The sequence below is a fragment of the Medicago truncatula genome, chromosome 7 (assembly GCF_003473485.1).
Source record: "Medicago truncatula cultivar Jemalong A17 chromosome 7, MtrunA17r5.0-ANR, whole genome shotgun sequence".
Classification (NCBI taxonomy): Eukaryota; Viridiplantae; Streptophyta; class Magnoliopsida; order Fabales; family Fabaceae; genus Medicago; species Medicago truncatula.
Window position 1 is genome coordinate 30,647,977 of NC_053048.1, and position 22,552 is coordinate 30,670,528.

The 22,552-nt window shown below is 31.7% G+C and overlaps 1 protein-coding gene and 2 long non-coding RNA genes across 4 annotated transcripts; 1 reads left to right on the forward strand and 2 right to left on the reverse strand.

Annotated features, from left to right (window-relative positions):
- Nucleotides 1-697: 697 nt before the first annotated feature.
- LOC120576855 (uncharacterized) lies at nucleotides 698-3,968 on the reverse strand. The gene is made up of 2 exons (XR_005642925.1): nucleotides 3,812-3,968; nucleotides 698-757 (listed from the first exon to the last, which is right to left on the reverse strand). It is a non-coding gene; the product is annotated as an uncharacterized lncRNA (long non-coding RNA).
- Nucleotides 3,969-10,078: 6,110 nt separating this feature from the next.
- LOC25498645 (uncharacterized) lies at nucleotides 10,079-14,242 on the forward strand. Of its 2 annotated transcripts, none has more exons than XM_013593577.3 (3): nucleotides 10,079-10,480; nucleotides 11,181-13,563; nucleotides 13,831-14,242. In XM_013593577.3, exons 2-3 carry the CDS (start codon nucleotides 11,284-11,286, stop codon nucleotides 14,065-14,067), a joined length of 2,517 nt encoding a protein of 838 aa, XP_013449031.1. In that variant the 5' UTR covers nucleotides 10,079-10,480; nucleotides 11,181-11,283; the 3' UTR covers nucleotides 14,068-14,242. The 2 variants fall into 2 exon arrangements, with proteins under 2 accessions (XP_013449031.1, XP_024627152.1); XM_024771384.2 differs by lacking the exon at nucleotides 10,079-10,480 and adding an exon at nucleotides 10,656-10,953.
- A 2,675-nt stretch (nucleotides 14,243-16,917) lies between these two features.
- Nucleotides 16,918-20,361, reverse strand: LOC112416273 (uncharacterized). Its single transcript, XR_003006581.2, has 3 exons — nucleotides 19,997-20,361; nucleotides 19,101-19,171; nucleotides 16,918-17,540 (listed from the first exon to the last, which is right to left on the reverse strand). It is a non-coding gene; the product is annotated as an uncharacterized lncRNA (long non-coding RNA).
- Nucleotides 20,362-22,552: the final 2,191 nt, after the last annotated feature.

Sequence of the window (22,552 nt, forward strand, 5' to 3'; positions counted from 1 at the left end):
GGACAAGGTTGATGGATAAAGTTGATTGTGTAGGAAGTGAGCTTAGGTTGATTAAGATATTGATAGGAGTATTTTGTTTGATTCAGTTGTTTAAAATGCTATTGTATTGTGCCAAGTCCATGTAATGTTGTAATGAAAAGAGGTTGTCAATGAATGAATCAAACCCTTCTGTCAAAAAATTTAAATCAAATTGGTCATTGAATTATATGCATATCAATCATATCGATCCTCAAATTAGTGAAAATACCATCAAATAGGTCCTTGAATTTTCACAACAGATATCATTGTGATCTTTGGTGCATACATTTGCTGAACAAAGTAAAAAGTAAAAGAGAGACACTTTGATTATAAAAAGACAGACATTTGCATACCATCATAAGTCATATATTTGATGTTCATAAGTCATTACATAGCCAAAAAAATAACATTACGTAGTCATCAAGCCATCAAACCATTTGATGTTCTTAAGTGATTACATATCCAAAAAAGCATAAACTAAACAAGTCCAAAAAGCATTAATTAAACTAGTCGAAAAGCATAATTTAAACAAGCATCAATGCTTTGGAAATCCTTGAGTTGGGATAAACTCCATGTATTGAGGTTGAGTAGAAGCGGATGACCCGTAATTTGGATTTGGAACTCTAATAACTCCAAGAGCAGTTGGATTTTGTGGAGCAGGACCCCTCAGTGGTGTTTGTTTATGCATGTCATTTGAAATCACTGGTCCTGTCATGCCATATCTCCTTGTACTCATTCTCTGCAAATAAAATCAATCATATCAGCCCTTAAATTATAACAAAATCCATCAAATTAGTCATCAAATTATGCAAGTAAGTCTCAAATCGATCCATATTTTAGAGGGGTATAATTGGAAACACGAGAAAATTACACTGAAAAGTTAAATCTCGAATTTTTACAATTTCCATCAATTTAGTCCTTGTACAAGTGTTTGCCTTGTTGACACGTGTACAGGACAACACAGCATGCAAGAGGACACGTCATCGCCATTAACGGAGCTTTTGGACGGAGGGACCATTTTGATGGACGACTGTAAAATTTAGGGACGAATTTGGCCGATTTTTTAAAATTCAAGGAGGAATTTGAGGTATTAGTCCATGTTATTGTTAGTATAATATGTTTTTTTTTGTTACAATGCTAAAAAAAGAAACAAAAAGAGAAGGGAAAACAGGAAAAGAACAGAAACAACTAGTTCCTAAGGAACAAAGTTTCCATCTCATCTGTCAAAAGCAGCGACAGCAGGTCTTCAGAAGGAGAGGAGTAGACAGTTAAATCAACATCTGTTGTAGCTCCTAGCTTCGCCATAAAGTCCGCACAATGATTACCCTCTCTGAGCGAGTGATGAATAGAGTAATTTCTTGAATTCAGCAGGTCCTTAATATTTTGAATGAGCACCGCATAAACATGATAGAAGGAAGTGTCTCCCTTTATGAGATTAACCGCAAGCATAGAGTCAGAATAACATACCAATTCCTCAAAATCTAAATTTACTGCCAATTGTAACCCCTGATAAATCGCTGTCAGTTCTGCAAAAAGGATGTCGTTGGGACTATTTATGAATCCTGAAAATCCAGTGACATAGCTTCCTGAATAGCTTCGGATAACACCTCCAAAACCTGTGCGAATTGGGTCTCCAATACAACTCCCATCAACATTGAGAATGGTGCAGACATGGTTGTCATTGTTCCAACGGACCAACCTTGTTGGTGGAGAAGTGCTAGCGTCATTATGCAGGCAGCGACGAATGATTTCTGCTGTTCTGTTAATGGTGGAACCGAGTCAATAAACTGACCAAGTTTCATTATTAAGGCACATAAGATTGCGGTGCCTCCAAGTCCACCATAACCCCGCAAGAAAGATAGTGGATCGGTGGCAGCTAACTCCCTCTTTTAACCAATCAAGAACAGAAGAGGACGAGAAGAATGACGGACTAGTGAAGCCAATTTTATGCCAAATAATAGTGGAAAATCTGCAGTCCCTAACACAATGGAGAAAGGACTCTTCGTGGTCACTGCACCTGTTGCAGATGGCTGAATTGGTCATGTTCCTGCGGTTGAGCAAAGTCAAAGTATGGACAACGTTATGACAAGCAAGCCAGACAAAAAACTTGTATTTTTCCAGAACTTTTAATCTCCAAATCCAAGCCCAAGTTGTGTTGTTATAGTTCTCATTTTCTGTTTGTGATAACATCCAATTGTATCCACTCTTCGTAGAGTAAACACCACTGTTATTATGAGGCCAAATATAAGCATCATATATGGAAGCGTTAAAAGTGAGACAAGTGTTGATGACTTCAACTATATCTGTTGGGAGGATGGTGTGGAGCGCTTGAGACCGTTGACCAGCAATGGTGAAAACATCTTTTATTGTTAGATGAAGATCATGAATATCCACAAAGGGAACCTGAGTAGCGAGCTTACCAAGAGAACTCCAGTTGGTGTGCCAAAAGGAAGAGTTACATGAACCTGCTCTCCATGTGTAACCGCTTTTTAAAACATTTTTTGCTAGGATAATGGAAGACCAGGATGGGGAGTTGTTGCGATGGGTTGTTGCCGTGTGAAGGAAATTATGGCCACTGGAATAATTACTAGAAAGAAGATTCACCCATAATTTGTCAGTTTTTTGTACCATGTTCCAAACAAGCTTCCCTAGGAGACAAGTGTTAGTTTCTCTAGCTGAATGAATGCCCAAACCCCCTAAATTTTTCGGACTAGCAACTGTCTGTATTATAACGAAAAAATATGTTACTCCTTCCTATCTGTATTATAACGAAAAAATATTTTTATCTCAATTATTCAATCAATTTTTTTTAATTTTTTTAGGGAATTATTCAAACAATTTATAAAGTGATTTTTCTTTTAGTTTAATATATGAGGGTGTCCACTCTTTATGATTTTGAAATTAATAATCAAATGATTTATATTTTTTAAAAAAGAATTTATCATTTACAATTATGATAATTAAATTTTAGTTATCAAAATTATTGGTTATTATTTTATTATAAAATACAAAAAAAAATTATTATGATTTTTATAAATAATAAAATGATATTTTTTTCTTTTCAATTGATATTTTCTGAAATATAAAAATTATGAAATAGTTCTTTATACATTGTAGTGGTCCAACATAATTATCACTATTTAGTTAGTATCAACTTTCATGAATTATGAATTCATTTGGTTTAGTCTGATGGTATTGACTTAGAACTTGGGTGTGTATTCTTGCTTAAGGTTTCGGGTTTGATTTTCTCCGATGCTAATGTTAATTTAGTTTTTAAAAAAGAAAAAAATCATGAATTATCAAATGTGTATATACGTGCAGAACTTGTGTCCAATTCATAGAATTTGCATTGTTTCTTCATAATTTTAGTTTTAGTCTTTTTTTAGGATAGTTTTGGTCAATTTTAATTCCTTATAAAAAATGGTGCGGGTGGGTGGAAGTGAACCCAAGACATTGTGGGATTTTCTTCCAATATTTTCAACCAACTCCTACATACTTTAATATTTGAAACTGCAATCAGCGAGTAGTTTTAACCCACTAAAATCAACAAAATTTGAAAATAACCCCAAAAATTACAAAATCATGAATCCTTTAAAATCACAATTCTGAGAGTATTTTAAATTTTTAGGTAAGTTTTTTGAAATCTCGTTCATTTTAAATATCAATTTGTCATATCAATATTCAATTTCAAGGTTGAAAAAGGTTACTCCTATATCACACTAAGCTGCCCTAAAAAACAAAAAACAACATCAGAAAAATATCATTATCAAGATTAAAAAACAAACCAACTTACCTGAATTAGTCACTTGAGTTTGGTAATCGAGTCTCAATATAAATAAAACTATTGAAGATATCATTCCTTTAAAACTATAGTTTGGACAAGTGACAATGGTACACCACATGTTACAAGCCATAACCAGCTCTAGCGTTTTGTCCAAACAATAGTCCTAAAGATATAATCCCTCCAACTCTATAGATTTGTTGCTAAATAGTCTTAAAGATATAGTCCCTCCTAAATAGATAAAATTATTGAAGAGATCATTCCTTTAAGACTATAGTTTGGACAAGTGATAATGTGGTGCATCTCATGTTACAAGCCATAGCCAACTCTTGCTTGTAACTTGTCCAAACCATAGTCCTAAAGATATTTTCTATTCAACTCCATAGATAAGTTGTTGCTGAAACAATGCATTGCTTTTATTTATAATATAGTCTTGCTTATAATTGTACTACACTTTAGTACTGGACATTGGATAAGTTTCTTGGCCAATGAAAATTTATTTATTTTGTACTACCCACTATGAATGAGTGTCACTTGTACTCCAAATTCAACATAATGTGTACCATAAATAATCTTGGAAGTACAATGACTACTACCTTGCAAGTTGCCCCTACTCATATATTTTTTTTATCATGAGTTGTGTTATTTAAACAATCAATAATTTTTTGAACAACTATAATTTTAAAAAAAAAAAGGGTATTTGACACAAAATCAAAGCAATAGAGTGATAAAGTAAAAGGGAAGAGCTTGTTAGTGCGATAGCTTAACCCACGAAAAACACGAATTGACGTAAACCGTAGGATAGACTTTAGATTAAAATTTGTTTTGACTTTTGTTATCTTAAAAATATAAAGGCTTAATTGCACTTTTGGACCCCTATCTTTTCAAAAGTTGCGGTTATGGACCCCTAACTAATTTAAATACAAAACAACCCCATATGTTTTGATTATTTGGCAGTTTTGGACCCCCAAGGCAAAAAAAAAAAAAAAAATTTGACACTTTTTTTGCCTTGGGGGTTCAAAACTACCAAAGAATCAAAACATAGGGGGCTGTTTTGTATTTAAATTAGTTAGGGGTCCATAACCGCAACTTTTGAAAAGATAGTGGTCCAAAAGTGCAATTAAGCCAAATATAAAACCACCCTTCCCATGTATCGTGTGCCACTCGTACTTTGTTTTATCGCACTATATAGCATTCCTAAAAGTAAAAACATAATGTGAATATGAGAGAAAATATTGTCACAAAAGTTGTCAAAAAATGGTTGTACAAATATCATTTCTATTTTATCATTATATATTTTTATACAAATTGGTCATTTGCTCACCGTTTGGTTCTTCGTTAGGCAATAGATGTGTATTCATTCAATAAATCTTTAAAGGTATTTTATCACGGTTACTTTTGGTGGATTCGGTGGTTTTCCAACAAAACTCTAATCATTTTCAGACTATATATCATGCTTCTGTCTTTGTAATCTGAAAGGAAAGAAATTGTCGTTGTTTCCGACAAAAGAAGGAGTTTGCCGCTCATTTGCTTGAAAAAATAAAATTGTTATGGCTTAAATGCTATTTTGGTCCCTTAACTAAAAAAAAGATTGTTTGAGGATTTTAAGTTTTTTTTAAGTCTCGTTTTGGTCCTTTCTGTTAGGTTTCCGTTAGGGTTTTAAAAAAAGTTAACTCCTGAACACGTGTCACCTTGTCATTGGCTCTGAGTTTTTTTTTTTTTTTTTACAAAAAAATTTATTATTTTTTAAAAAAAAACTCAAAGCCAATGACAAAGTCACACGTGTCCCAGAGTTAACACGTGTCACCTTGTCATTGGTTCTGAGAACTTTTTACAAAAAATAAAATATATATATTTAAAAAATAATAATTTTTTTTTATAAATTTTTTTTTTTTGTAAAAAAAAAAAATCTTAGAACCAATGACAATGTGACACGTGTCCACACTTAACGTTTTTTATTAAAACTAACGAAAACCTAACAGAAGGGACCAAAACGAGTCTAAAAAAAAACTTAAAATCCTCAAACAATCTTTTTTTTAGTTAAGGGACCAAAGCGATACCTATTAAATAGTTAAGGGACCAAAAAAGCATTTAAGCCAATTGTTATCTTTCTAGTGGCCAAAAACAAAAAACCCATTTTTGAATTTTGATTTTAATCATTGGTGGATTAACCTCCTAATTGAGTTTTTGAGTTTTTCTGTTGTTTCCGTTGTTTGTATGTGTAGTATATATAACTTTCATCTTTTTTTTTTAACAAACAAAAATGAAATATATTACTAAAAACACTATAATTGTTGAAACACAAGACGTGCCAAAACAATCACAAAAAGATGTTGCTCATCTTAAAAGTACAATCTATAAAAAAATTGTTGTGGATTTTGCTCAAATTATTTGGCATTTTCAGCCTTTATTGTGTTGGGCCTAAAACGTCTCTTTTTTTTTTTATATTTGGGCTTAGCAATTTTTTAGTGGGTTTTACTTTCAAAGATTATTTTTTTCAACCGCCCGCGCTTCTTGCACGCCTTTTGTCTTTTCAATTTTATATAATTCAAATCCAAAAAAAGATTATATAATTTTAAATCTATCTAAATATGAACAATAGTCATAATCCACTTGAATTGGTTTCGTGATGTTTGCTTGGGACATTGAAGTACGTTCTTCTTATGGTATCAGATTTGATTCTTCTCAATGTTAATTTCGATTAACTAGTTTAACTTCTTTTTAAAAATCACCAAAATGCCAAAAATCTGAACCATACAGAATTGTGTCGTTATTAAAGTTATTTTTTTTGAAGGATCATTGTTGAAGTTTTGTTGTCCTTTTTGGTGTATATTTCCTTTTCAATTTTATCTCTTCATTTAAATTATTTTATCATTATTTTTATAATATTATTTAAATTATCAATTAAAAAATTAGTTAAATCCTATTCAAATATGAACAACCTACAACATTAGAGAATAATTCACAACAATATGAACAATTTTTGACACTAAAAAAAATTTCTTTTAATATTATTTATAAAAAAATATTATTCTCTTTCTATATACAATTAAGTGCAATAAAAACATGTAGACAAAAATTTATTTTAAATTATTTATAAAAAATGTTAGTGTCTATCTTTCCACTAGTTTCTTAAAAAAAAAAATTTCCATAGTTATAAACATCTCTATATTTTCTCCTCTCCTCTATTTTTCTCTTCTTCATTCGCCTATTCTTCTCACTCGCCTCCTTTTCCTCCCTCCCGCACAGAGTGAATTTGTTAGTTCTTCACTTTTGTTTATCTGTTTTCAAATATCTAAACAATAAATATTTCTTTTGTGACGGTCGAACATATTTAAATTTAAATTGTTTAGTTCAATTATGTTATCACGAAAAGAGAGAGGAAAGGAGAGAAGCAAAATTCTTCCCTACCAAAATGGAAGGATTAGGAGGGTAGAAAATATTTTTTTCATATTTAAACTTAAATACTTTTTTATTTAATGTGATCCTAAATAATATAATGACGGAAAAATATAATTTTATGTTTTCCTTCTATTGAAATATCTTATTTGTGCTCTTTTCCTCTCTAAAGTTCCTCCCGTGTTGTTCCACAACCCTTAATATTAAGCACACTTTACTAATTTTTTATCCCACTTCCATGCTATTATTACATACACACAAAATTTACTCGTACACCCCTCCCCCATGTGAAGGAAGTTTCGCGAGAGAAGAGCTAATGATGTATAATTATGATTTTTGGGTATTGTCATGATGTATAATTTTATTCATCGCCATGAGTACTTTAAAATCAAATCAAATAAATAAATAATTTGATGATATTTTTGTTGTTAATCATCAAACTAATACGAAGGGAGCTGTAAAAACTTCCTTGTAACGATTTTCGTATTCAATTCATGATTATCATCTTAAACATTCCCTTGATATGAATCAATTTTCTCTTCTTACTTTGACGGTACAGAAGATCATTATTTTTAACTTTCATTATCTTATCGAGTGAAATGTATGCAAGTCACACTACTTTAAAAATAGATTTCACATAAAATGATAGGATCTATACTCAAACTCTGAATGAAAAAGAAAGGCTTACAACAAAAATAATTTATATGAAAAAAGAAGCTCATGAATAAAAACTTTATTATTCACCAATCTAAGTTTACAAATTAGATATATAGGATCCATATATATAGATTCTATATCTTTATACAATTGTCACTCCGGTTATTGATCTAGAAGTATAACTACCTAAACTGCATAACTGAGTAACACAATAATAGTTAAATGGTTACATATCTAGTTGATGACTTGTGGCACAATCAAGTGTCTAAACCTTCTTATATTTTCATAGTTAACATATTTCACTCCATGAAAGAGTGAGTATTGAGAAAAGTAGGTTAAAATGAAAGACATGATAGCTTAAATTGTATAATGTTTGATTTGTAAAAGTGTTTTAAAGACAAGACAAATTAGAGGTAAAGTGTATGACAAAAATTAAAAATTTTGTCCTTCACACCGCAACACAATTTTGTCTAAAATAGCATTTTGTCCATAAAAAATTATTTAAGACCAAAAATTGTTTAATGTCATAAAAGTTTGTCATATATTTTTATTTTTAAAGAAATTTGCCATGTGTTAATCTTCTTATGTTATTTTGTCCGTACGTATTTTTTAGGAGATCAAATGCAAGTGTTACCAACACTATTCCAATTTTATTGTTAAAAAAAATAAAAACTAAACGATGCATACACAAATTATAATGGCACTTTATTTTGGTCAATTGCTTGCATAGTTGCATATATATTTTTTTAAAGGAATTGCTTGCATATTTATATGTCTTCTTTTGTTATTTTAATGAACGTAAAAAATCTATCATTTACGAGGGAAGAGCGTTATTGCAAAGGGGAACTGGATTAATTCTATCTTCTAAATTAATAAGTAATTATCTTCTTTTTTTAGGTAATTATCTATTTTCAATATAATCATCAAAAGAAACTTTCCATTATATATAGGGCTCAAATACTACCTACTTTTATTTTGCATTTTGATTTTGATGATTGATGCCCGTGCAGGCTATATGGCCAATTTTTATTTTTGGAATTATATGGGTTACTTTTGATTTCTAACGTCATGGACAAATATGAGGATAATGAACCAGCGAGTGATCATGAAATTTTCCGTATGAAATAAAATGAAGACAATCTAAAATAGTTTAATTTATATACATTGTAAATGTAGTATTACACATGCATATAATGATGTATCGCTATATCAATTGATGAGGTATGAGAAGTTTTGTATTTTAAACTCATTAAATAACGTGGTAAAACTTCATTAAATCATGTATATGTAAAACTTTTGTACACTAAAAATATATATAAATTTCTCAAAAAAAATAAAAAAATAAAAAATGTATATAAATTAAATTCTTTCCTGAAAAACAATAAACGAAAATGAAATATTTCCAAGCATTATGAAAACCTAATCTGATCTAACCATAGACATTTGAGAAACAAAAATAAGCTTTTTGAAGATCTTCATTACACGAGAAAGATTGGGAAAAATTGTTTTTGAGCTTGGAACTAGATTGGGAAAAAAAAAACCTATGAAAACCTTAGAGCAGTTTTGGCAGGCATAGGTTTTTCTCAACATTGTATCTCCTTTGCTAGAATTGTGTACCTACCATCTAATGTTTCCTTGTCGATCCTTATGAATGGTGGTTCTTGTCGATTGTTCATTCTCAAAGAGAACCAAGACAATGTGATATGCTATCCTTAGTGGCGGGTAAGAAAACCAAAAAATTGAACCGAATTGCTGAACTGAACCAAAGGAAAACAAAAAAAAATGAACTCTTCCTTATATTGCATCTATTTCTATTTTTTCTATTGATTTAACTATTTATCATATGTTTTGTATCACGATGAATGTAACAGAACCACGATAATCCACCGTGATATTTCAGAAGTTACACTATATCACTTCTAAAAAATCACAGTAAATCACACGACATATCATCATGACTCTGACAGATCCATCGTGATACCAAATATATTCTTAATAATATTGCTTTTTGCAAAAAAAAAAAAATATTATACACTACTTTGCTATTATAATCCATAAAGAAAATTAGTTGGAATTAAGTGGGACCCAATCCTCAAACATATACATTCGTGAAAGCAAAACAAAGCTCCTAATGGGACCCAAACCAAATGGTAGACCCCTCCCCCCGCCAAAACCAGACACACGCACAGGTTGTAACGTAACAAATACAGAAACCATGATTCTCTTTCACTCCCTTTTTGTTTATTCCACAATTAAACTATACACACATACATGTATTTTTAATTATATTAACAACATTATTACATACCAATACGAATAACAAAGTATAGATTATGATGATGAACAATAACGTGGGAAGAATTATGATTCATCACCACACACAGTGCTACCACCATTGATAATTTCCACTTCCTCTTTAGTCTTTACTTTGCTTCCAACCTTAACTTTCTTCATTCTTTTTTCTCACCTTTTGGATCTTCCTTGGGATCTTCCAAACCATTTTCCAACCATTTTTGTCTTCATATTTTGCTTTCTAGCTGATTTGGACCGCTTCAGGATTAGTCGGTTATTGAGCCAGATACCGAGTTTTCAAAGAAATTATATTTTTCTTCCTGCGGTAATTTGGTAAATTCTCTGATTCTTCATTTTCTCAGTGTTTTCTATTCGGGGTATTTTGTATTTTTTAAGATAAAATGAATCTTGGCTTGAAAGCAAAGTTTTTTTTTTTATCATTGCTTGTAGGTATGCTTCTCTTCAATTTTGTATTTTTGTTTAATTCGGTGGTTGCATAAGTTTTGTGATGTCATATATGGCTTTTGTTAATTACCACCTGTTTACTTGTGCTTAATGTTACTAATCTCATCATTTTACACATTAATCATCTCAGGGATGCAACTTCTGTGTTTTTCTGCTTGAGTTTATATTTTGAGTAGAGGTTTTTTGTCATGATAAAATATGAATTAGTATCACATTTGGAAGTCCCATTTTCTTATATTATTAATAGTAAATGCAATATGAGAGGCATGCTATTCTTTTTTCGGTCTGAATCCTTCGGTTCCTAGGGAAAGGACCCTAGTAATCGGAAGATTAGCCAATATGTAAGTAAAGTTTGGTCAATAATTGTTTCGTCCTTAACTAGAGCTTATTAACCATTTGAGCTCAATCAGACATGTAATTATGCTTATGTATATACTTTGTTGAATTGCCATCAAAGTTTCTTTTGCAAAAACCTTATAATTTGGAATTGTAACATTTACTTTGGCACCATAGTTTTTGATACGTTTTTAACAACTTGCTTAACTTATTTAAATGTCAACATTTCCAGATACACATAATTGGTAGATCAAGGAAGAAATTCCTTTGTCGTGTGAGGTTATGTGAAGCAAAATCTGAATATATATGAGCTGTTGAAGAAACCCTCTGATGAGATGTGGTCTGATATAGACTTGAGACCTCAGAAAGATAAAGCAAAACAGAAAATCGGCGCAAAGGCAGCTATGCAGTCAAGGAATCGACATAAGTTGAAAACAGAATTTGTTGTTGATCATTGTCAAAAACCACAAATTGATACATTAGGAGAGATTCTGAAGCGCGAGAGTGTGAACGAAAGTTCAACAACGCAACATGAGGAGCTTGTCAAGCACATGTCTAATTTGCCAGGCTATCTCAAACGATCTGATAGAGGTAGAAAAAACATCCAAGAGAAGGCTTTAAATTTCGGTGTTCTTGATTGGTCGCAACTTGAAAAATGGAAGAACAAGCAATCATTCAATAGCATCGAAGAATCGTCATCATCGTCAAGGATGGCTACCACGTCATCCTCCACTTCTAGAAGGCATAAAAAGCTTGATGATAAAAAAGGTTTGTGTTCTTCGCAGAATGTTAAACAATGTCGAAATTCTGGTAAAAAGATCATTGAAAGAGAGCACAGAATGAAATCAAGGGAATTTGAGTCCATTGGAAAAATTCAGTTAGATAAATCACTTCAAAAAGAAAAAAGGCGCGACTATGTGGATGAAGCTATAAGCATGCAGGGTTTGCAACATCATAGCCTTAAGAAAAAAGAAAGAAGTCTTCATTCCGGTTTTGAAAATCGACTTCCACCGTTAGAACGAAAAGATAAAGGTGTGTCAGTTGGTTCCGAGAAGAAAGTGAGTTCCAGAAGCAATGAAACCAAGTTAAGGATGGATCAGTGGAAGGACTCAGGTACTGATGTTGATCAAAAAAATTCTCATAGTATTCCAAGAGACATTGTTTTGCTTCGTCCACGGAAATTTCTACAGTCGAATTTCGAAGACTATTTTCCGCTTTCTCAATCAATAGCCTCATCTGATGAAATTTTTTCAGAATCAAGCCTGAGTGGCTCATCATATATTTCACTTCCTGAGGAGGCATACACTGAAAATGCATGTTCTGAAACTATACATTCAAGTGTAATTCTCCCTTCTGTGACCGATCTTGCTTCTTCTTCAGAAACAACACGAGACAGTTTTGATAGTGATCTAGATATCGATTTTTCTTCTGGTCGATCAAACAAACCTGGTTGCTCGAATAAGATTTCTAGTTTCCAATCTAATATAGATACTTTCATTGAAAAGGATATGTTAGACACGAAGCTAAGAAATCAATGTTCTATCGGTAATACGAAAGAATCAACTGAGAGTGACAGGAATAACTTATCCCAAAATCAGCTTAGCTTCGGCTTGAATCGGATAGGTAGAAGTTTAAGTTTCAAGGAGGGACCTACCATTCCAAAACAAAGCTCCATGCCGATTAGTGCAAAGTCTGGTCCATTGATATTTGAATCTTCTCGCTTGAATAATTGTAGCAAAGATAATAAGGTGCATGGTCATAAGAGAAACATATCAAGCACCTTCATGAGGTTATTAGATCCTATATGGAAGAATAAGGCATCAAACACACAACACCATTCATCCGAAAGCAGTTTGACACCGATAGGTAGCCCAAATTCAACGAGCTTTCGAACAAATAAAGAATCATCAATTAAAGCTCTTTTGCAACTAACAATAAAAAATGGACTGCCATTGTTTCATTTTGTGATCAACAGTGAAAGAAAGGTTCTTGCAGCTACCATGAATAGTTTAGCTTCACCGGAGAAGGATGATGGAAGCTGCTATTTCACATTCTACCTTCTTGATGAAATTAAGAAAAAAAGCGGTAGATGGACGAGTCACTGGAGCAAAGAAAAGAACTGTGGATATGCCTATAATATTGCTGGTCATATGAAAATTTCTAGCTCAAAAATCACTGAATCAAAAGACGAGAACTTCAAGGGACAGTGTCTGGTGAAAGATTATGTCCTATTTGGCATTGGAATCGATCAGCCGGATCAACGACCGCAAGAATTCGTCAAGAGAAAGGAGCTGGCTGCTGCTGTTATTGAGATCCCTTGTGAAAATGATGTTAACTTGCCGAAGAAGGAATGCTTAAAGTGTCTTCTTGCCGATAAAAGATGCTTTTGCATACCACAAGAAAATGATATTTCTGGTAGTAGTATTACAGTTATACTTCCAGGTGGATTACATGCTTCGCCGAACAAAGGAGAGCCTTCTCCGTTGATTCATCGATGGAAATTGGGCGGAATATGTGACTGTGGAGGTTGGGATGTTGGTTGCAAACTTCTTGTTCTATCTAACCAGAACCTGACTTCAAAACCTCACCTTGAGAAATTTCAACTTTTTGTTCAGGTATACTTTTGCAGTTTACTTTTCTGTCAAGTCATGTTTGGATAACCGACTTAATTAGTCATAGCATAAGCATTTGTTATGTGAGTGTTTATGTGTAAGTTATCTCTATTACAAAAGATAAAATAAAGTCAAATTGTTTTCATATAAGCTATAATCTGTAATCATAAACTATTCTGAAGGGCTTATTGAAAAAAACTGAAAACAGCTTATGGACACATCATAAGCTCCTTTAAACAACTTTAACATCATTCTTGTTATAAATTTCAGGAAGGAACTGATCAAGACACAGCCTTATTCAATTTGGAGCCATTGAAGGAAGGATTCTACTCAGTTGAATTCAGTTCAACAATCACTAATTTACAAGCTTTCTTTATATCTGTTTCTCTTTTAAGCAGCAAGAAACTACCAAACACCTTGGATATGAGTAAGGAACTGAATTCCAAGGAGATAGCAACTAAATATTATAATTCAGTTCCACCACTCTCTCCTGTTGACAGAGTTTAAGTTGGTACAATGTGAAATATTTCTCCAATTACTTCCTTTTTTTTTTCATTTATAGTGATTACATAGTCTTTGTCACATTGTAATATTATTGTATGAATTGTACAAAGGAACCACTGCACCAATACTATCATTTTATAAGACAAAATGAATGAATAAAACTAGTATTTTCTATTTATTATCAAGATTTATCTGACATGCGTCGTCGTCCAATAACATATATATAATCAATTCATTCCAAAAGCATATATATTCCATTAAAAGTCTCTATAGCTTCCAGTTAATATTGTAATTTTCATCAAGTATCAATACTTGCAGTGAACACAGAGTGACAACCTTCATTTACTATTCTGACCCCAAACATTGGTCGAACCAATATTATCAATGTTACAGCGTTGGTCCCTCTCAAAATAATATAGTTATTAGTACCTCCGTCCCTAATTATAAAACCCTTTTGAAAAAAATATTTGTTCCTTTTTATAAGACTCTTTTGTTATTTCCAACTACATTAATTATTTCTTTACATACATGCCCCTATTAATTATACATCTTTTTCTTCCATCAACAATAAATAATATGTTGAAAACATAAACCATCTTTCTCTTAAAAGATAAAATTGTAAAAACAATACTAATTACAAACATATTTAATACAAATATCCACTATTTTAATTCCCGTTATTTTTTCAAAAGAGCCCTATAATTAGGGACGGAGGTAGTACATTTTATTTACACAATTTATAGTTGGTATAAGCAGGGTGGACGAAAAAAAACCCAAAAATCGAACTGAACTGTTGAACTGAACCAAACCAAAAAAAACTGAACAATTATGAAACCGAACTGAAACAGTTCAGTTCAAAACAGTTCGGTAACTAAAAGTCGATTTCGTTTTTTTTTTTTTTTTCATTAGTCAAAATTGTAAAAATATTTCGTTAATATTGTCATATCAGTCCTTAATATACTTACTTATTGGCATGTCAATCTATATATATAAAAAAAGGTTTATTGTGAGAATTAAATGTTTATTTTAGCATCATAAACTATTTTGACTAAGAGAGTACACAATCAAAGACTATTATTTTAGAATTCAATATATTAAAGACTATTGCAACTACTCATTACATATTTATGTACTATTATCCCAATTATATCATACTATCTAAAATATCTAAAGATGACATTCACGAACGAAATATCATATGAACATAATCTTTTCTATAACTAAATTGAGTTGGACTTCACCTAAAATAAAAAATGGAGTTGAACTCTTATGCAATCATTTTCTTATATATTTTTTGGAGTTTTTATTCTATATATTTGACGCCACTGATATTTATGATTAAAAATAACAATTTCCTTTCAAAAACAAAAATTTAAAAATAACATTTTGTATTTTTTTTAAGGGTTTTGTATTGAATACTTTGATAGCTTGACTTGGTTTAAACTTTGAAGGATCTCATCCACCAATCAAAAAGTTTCATTGCATGCCCCACACATTAAGATAATTTTCAATTCAAAAAATGAAAAGCCAAGTGTGGAGGCTTGACCATTTGACGTCGTCAATCCTCTCGTGAAGGAGGCTCTGACCAAAACGAGAACATGTGCTGCTCTAATTTTTTAATATTTAATTTAATTTCCACTTGTGATCTTATAGATATTTTTTGACTCTTGAAAAAATAAGACAAGTGGTTGCTTTGAAAACATGGACAGCTTAAAGAGAATAAATGCATTCTTGCTTATTTTTTGGACTAAGTTTGTGTCTATTTTTATATGGTTTTTTTTTTATTATTAAAAATGGATTTGAAGTCATGTATATTGACTTAACTATAAACTTTCTCCTAAGAAAATTCCAAAACATAATTTATATCCGTGATGGTTTCTTTTTTAATCCTTGTGGTCTTCCGAGTTGGTACATGTTTTTACAATGATTTTGGTTTATGTCCTATATTGGTCTTCGTGTTCTCTTTTTTACATAAATTTAGTTAATATATTTGATAATATTGTTATGTTGGACATGTTATTTTGAATTACGTGAGATTTAGATGGTGACTCTCACACTGTTCACTTATAAAAAAATGTGAGAATATTTGTTTTGCAAACGTAAAGTGTGAGAGCTTGATTTATTTACAGCTAGCGTTGAATATGAGTTTTAAATATTCACACATCTATTGCGAAGAAAAATCTTGTGCAGATTTTCTAGCTTCTCATGTGTGGAATATAGATTGTCTATTTGGTTGAACATTATTCTTCATTTTATTTTTCAAAATTGTTTTCATAATTGTTATAGCCTTCCTAATGTTTGATAATGAGAGGAGTTTGGCGATTTTCACATTGTACTTTGAGCAACCGAACCAATTAAATTGAAACTATGTTTCAACCCAAAACTTTAAGATTTTATGTATATAGGTCCTTCACATTAAGTGTTGTTGAACATTTTTTATTTATTCAATATGAGACTTTTAGCCTCCATTTGACACACAATCATCTATCACTCAAGTGTGAGCACATCCTTTCATTTGGATACACTACTACAAAATACCCCCTTTAATAGCATTCATTTTGGCGTTTAATAGCACTTGTGAAGCGCTAAGAAAGCCCCCGCTATTATAGGTTAGTACTCTGTAATAGCGCTTTTCAAGCGCTATTAAATAGTATTATTTCAATAGCACTTTCAGAAAAGCGCTAAGAAAGCCTTATTTTTGTGCATTTATTAAACAGATGTTTCTTAGCGTTTTCAAAAAAGCGCTAATAAAAGTCCCTATTTAATTTTTAAATTACATCCTCAACTAAAAACATCATAATAAGATAATAAATAGACAAAAAATATATACTTATCAGAGACACTAGTCATCCATTAATAGAAATAAACAATAAGGTGTTCATAATAAATTTGATTAGAAATGACATCTAATGTACACTTACATAAAATGCAAAGTTCGTGCACAATACATATATATGAACGATGACAAACCTAAAATAACTAACAAACCTAAGCTTTTTTCTCTAATTTTCCATACAAATTGGAACCTCCCGACGAACGATGACTCCAAGGTAACCGACAAAACCTTGGCTTTCTTTCTCAACTGGTTGACCTCGAGCATTCTAACGAAGCTAAAGTAAGATTACATGGTATACAAAATGAATTCAACAATGCATCTTACTCAATATCCTAACTCAATAATTGATGATGCAGGAGTATGTGATGTACCTTACTCAAACACCAAGCTGAGCAAAAACCAGGACTACTTTTAGCAGGCCATAATATATAAGTACTTATAGCCACAATCAACAATTTAACTTCTTATAACCACACAACAATTTAACTACTTTTATATCTCTACCATAATAATCATGACGAAGTAAACTAACCTAATTCATGAGAGGTGAGGATAATCTATGAATATGCTCAGTAAATAATCAGTAGAAAAATTCAGAAGCTTGAGAAGAGCTCGGATCCAAAAGCTGGAAATCTTGTTCCTAGAATAAAAAACAAAGTTTGGTAAAAAAAAAAAAGTACAAATCAATTTCAAGTTTTGGTTATCAAAATATAGGTTAGCAATTGGAAATGAAAAGGATAAAAGAAATTAAGACAACCATAAATTATTACAAGTAACAAAAACACACTTTGTTTGAGTAGAAACCTTGACTTTGTTTGATATTAACATGATCTCAAATATAGAGGCTAGAAACTTTTTTTTTCTTCTTCTTTGAATTGTGTACAGTGACATTCTAAAGAATAGAGGCCTGAAACTTTTCTTCTTTTTCTTTGAATCATATAAAGAGTTAAATAGAGGCCAAATAAGCAACTTAAAATTCATGCTTAGTGTGACGACATTGACATCGATTAGTCTTGTAAGTAAAATAGGGCTAAACTAGAGATTAGCAACAACTCTACAAATATTCATATACTCATGCCTGAATACAAATCCATAGAGCAATCATAAAAAAATACACGGTTCTTATTTTTATTTTTATTTTTTGAATCAACATAATATATTAACACAAGCCCCACACAAGACGTGCTAAACGGGGAGGCAACGATACAACAAAAGAGGCCAAAACAGAAGTTGCAGCAACAGCACGCAGCTGCTGCCACACAACATACTGACACGCCTAAACCACCTAAAAAAATGCCTAAATGGACCTTAAAGCCAATCCAAGCCGAGGCACAGACAAACCATAGTAGAAAAAACCAACATTGGCCTGCCATAACTGCTGGACCAGCAGCCAACAACACCAATTGGACACCAAAACCATAGCAGAAAAACCAACCGTCGAGGCACAGACAAACCATAGCAGAAAAAACCAACAGTGGCCTGCCATAACTTCGGGACCAGCAGCCAACAACGCCAATCGGACACCAAAACAGACCCAAACAGAGAAGGATACATGGTTCTTATTGAAATATTTCTGATATTTAACAAGTATACGTACAAACCCAATAGACTTATAATACAAAAATAGTACATAAAAGCAACCACACAACTAAGAAGGATACACACAAACACAAGACACACGTGGCCCATACCAGAAATCATGTTATCCTCACTAAGCCTACCTTACATCTCATTTAAAAGGATCAAACTAACTTAGTTTTTACCCCCATTTTTTTAATATTATTATTACTATTTTTTCCATAAACTAAACGAATCAAAGACTTAAACCTCAAGATTTTTTTTCCTTCATATTAAGTATAAAATCCATCACTCTCCATCCAGTTCAATAAACGTGGCAACGTAGCGTAAAACATGTACAATTTAATGTGAATCGTTATAAACGTGGCAATGCTTGTGTTAACAAAAAGTAGACAAACTAGATCACAGTGTAGGGATAAGGTAGATTAACTTCTGACATTCATGAACTATAATGAATTCTTATATTATATGTCTATGATTCCTCTGAAGAATATTGCTAACAAAACAATCAAAATAGAGTTTACAAGCAAGTCAAACTATTTAAACAGGTATAACACTACAAGTCTTCTTCTAGCTTTTCTACTTCAGCTGAAAAGGCTAAAAATAGAGATGAACAACTTACCTCACCAATACTCTGATCAACCCCTTTTGCATGCTCCTGGACTGGATCCTCAATATGCTTCAAAGACACAACTATATATTTTGTGTTTAGTTTAAAAAAGAAAATATTTATAACAATTAGTCATACGTATAAGTCTACAATTCTGGCCTTTTAGTAGCATTTTATTTTGACTCAATAGCAATGAATATCTTAGAATTCTAAAACTCAAGAAAGGAGTAAAAAGCATGAAATAGCTAGAATAGTACTAGGACATACATGTTGATGTCCATGAAGTGCTTGGCTGCCAAAGTAGCTACTCATAGAGTACAAATAAATCAAAATCATTCTTCTCAAATAGTAAAAGCAAAACTAGATAACTCCTCCAAGCAACAACCAACATGGAACAAACTAAGATATACCCTTCTTTAATATTGTACCTTAGTAGTAATTTAACTTAAATTACAATCATAAATGAAACACTAATATTTCACAATTTTCTCTTATAACATCACAATGACACGTTCATCACAACTCACACCTACATTTTTACTTTGATTTTTGTGTTATAAATTGAAGAATCAGATTCAACAATCACAATAACATAACATTGTTATTCAAAGAGACTATGTTTTTGTAATGAATCAGACATGAACATTGTTGATAGTACCATAACATTCAAAATTCCACAAGGCTCCAAGGATTTTTTATTTTTTTTTAATCTTTACTTGTCTTGTGAACCTTACACAAGGACTCATGAATGACCCATAAGGGTCTATCAATCCTCATGCCTACAAGTAGGGTTTTTTATGGTATTGGTCAAACCAAAGAGCAAAAACGAAATCAAAACCATAAACAAAAGATTCAAAATCAAAACAAATTTGAGATCTAAAATTAAAGAATATGAAATTGAGACTTACCACAATCGAAATCTCAATTGATTTCTGGTTTCATTCCATTGGTTTGAAGAGTTCGACGGGTTCTCGGTAAATATGAGATGGTGTTAAGACGGGTTATGGGTAAAGATGAAGGTGGGCGGTGGTGTGTTCGACAGAGAGAACAATCGAGAATGAGTGAGACTATGAGTTCGATTAAGGGCTGTGAGGCGAAGAAAGATGGTTGGTGAATGTGATTTGTGAGGAGGAGAGGAGTAGGTGAAAGGGTTGATGGGTGGTGGGGTTGATGAACAAAGGTTTGAGTTGCAGTACTGTTTGGAGTGTTTGTGAGAGAGAGTGAGTTTTGTGTTGTATTTTAAGTTGTGCGCGAAAATGAAAAAAATATCCGCCTTTTTTAATTTTCATAAAGCACAAACATAGCGTTTGTGAAAAGCGCTATCTATACCCCCATCAACAATAGCGTTTTCTAAAAAGTGCTATTAGTGTGAACTAGAATAATAGCGCTTATACAAAAGCGCTATCTAACCCAGTTTTTAACAAATTTTTCTTAGCGCTTTATGTAAAGCGTTATAACAGGTCTATGATTTGCATTTTTCATAGCATTTATCCATAAACGCTATTAAAATTGTGCTATTAAAAGCCAAAATTGTGGTAGTGATATGATCCCTCTCAAATGAAAACTTTTTCAAATCTTCAATCTAAAGCAATGATTGGGTCATGTGAAAGCTCAAAAGATCATTAAAGTGGTATAAGTGCATCCACATGACTGAATTAAACATAACATCTTCACCGAGAACATTAAGGCATTAAATATATAGGCGATCTCACCATATATAATACTACTCAACATTCATTTTCTTCATCAAATGTATGACTTCTATCATACATTGCATAACCAATATTCTTCTCTCAAGTGTAATATTCTCTCCTTTTGAAAAGAACATTTTTCATCGACATTCACTTCTATCACGATTGTTGGTCCATCTTCGAGCCACACCATTTGACCACCTAAATACAGTGCGAGTGTTCATTAAAGTGGAGTGCAGTGTGATGATGATTTAACAAAATATGAAGTTGTTATTTGATGATAGTGTCAAATTATTTTACACTATTAGTACAAAATAAATATAACATATAGTTGGATTTAGTTTGAGAAGTTTTCACAAAATCTTAAAAACAATCCAACTAAATTTTTTTTTTTTTTTTTTACAAACTTAATGGATATAATTTATTTTTAAGATGAATAAATGACATATTTGAACTCAGATACTGCATAATAATCCAACTAAATTTAATTGTGTGTTTTGGTTTTTTTTCTAGAATTAATTTACAATAATTATATGTGTTAGTTTGGATGTAAAATTCCCTACTTCAAATATCATGAATTTTTACACAACTTTATACAAAGTACAAGGAAAGAAAAGCACTGCACAACCGTTGTAAATTTGCAGGCCTATGCCGGAGGATCCGAGAAGATTCACAACCGTCACATCTTTCTTATGAAACATTGTTCCTTTTTTTCTTTTTGATAACATCATTGTTCCTATTTTTCAAACAAAGAAAAAACACATTAAAATTTTCTCCGTTTTATTAATTTAAAAAAATGTTTTAACAGCTGCTATCAACATCTATAAAGAAAAAAAAAATCACTTTCCAAAATGGAAAATTTTGGTTAATTAAATTTTGCTATACGAATTTTCCCAAGCTGGAAAGAAGATTCTATAGGTGTTGTCAGCACTTTCCTTGTAACAGATCCCTCACCTCACCTCACATAACAAGAGAGAGAAAGTGAAAGAGACACAACGTGTGATGGTGGCGTCAAAGGAAAAAAAATAAAAAGCAGTAGTGTCAAACATTCCAGCATTACTCGTTTTCTTTTAGGTGAAAAATTAATAGCATTTTCCCCTTCAAATAAAATAAAATAATAGTAGTACTTTTTATTTTACAGAAGCTATGCTCATTTTAAAGTTTTTTTCTTGTTGAAAAATTAATCAAGTATTCATTTAACAGTATCTTGTAAACAGAAACTTATACAATTGGTGAACACATTGTATCATTAGAATTTGGTTGACATCTATTTACTAATCAATCATTCAATCTTATGTCATATTTATATTACATTGCGTTTTGAGGTTATTGTTCGTTTTGGGTTGTTTTGGATATAAGCCCTTTATGTTTTTGTCATTTATAAAAGACGTCTCGTCGATTTTGAAAAATGTGTGTGTCATATGTAAACTACCATGGATTCCGACTCCTAAACGATGTGAAACTTTTAATGTGTATAAGAATAGTTGTCCCCATGTCGAGGCTAAGGGAGAGTTTTCTGACTCACTCCCTAGTATGTTTTGAGTGTATGCCCTTCATAATTTTGTCCTTTGTAAAAGGTGTTTCATTGATTTTGAAAAGTGTGTGTTATATATAAATTACCTTTGGTTTAGACTCCGAGACGATGTGAGATTTTTAAGATGTACAAGAACAAAAGTAAAAAAACGAAAGAGAAATAATTTTTTTTAAAAACTTTTTTTCATCTAATTGTTTAAAATTCAAACAAGCTAAGAGAATAACTTTTATTTATTGTTG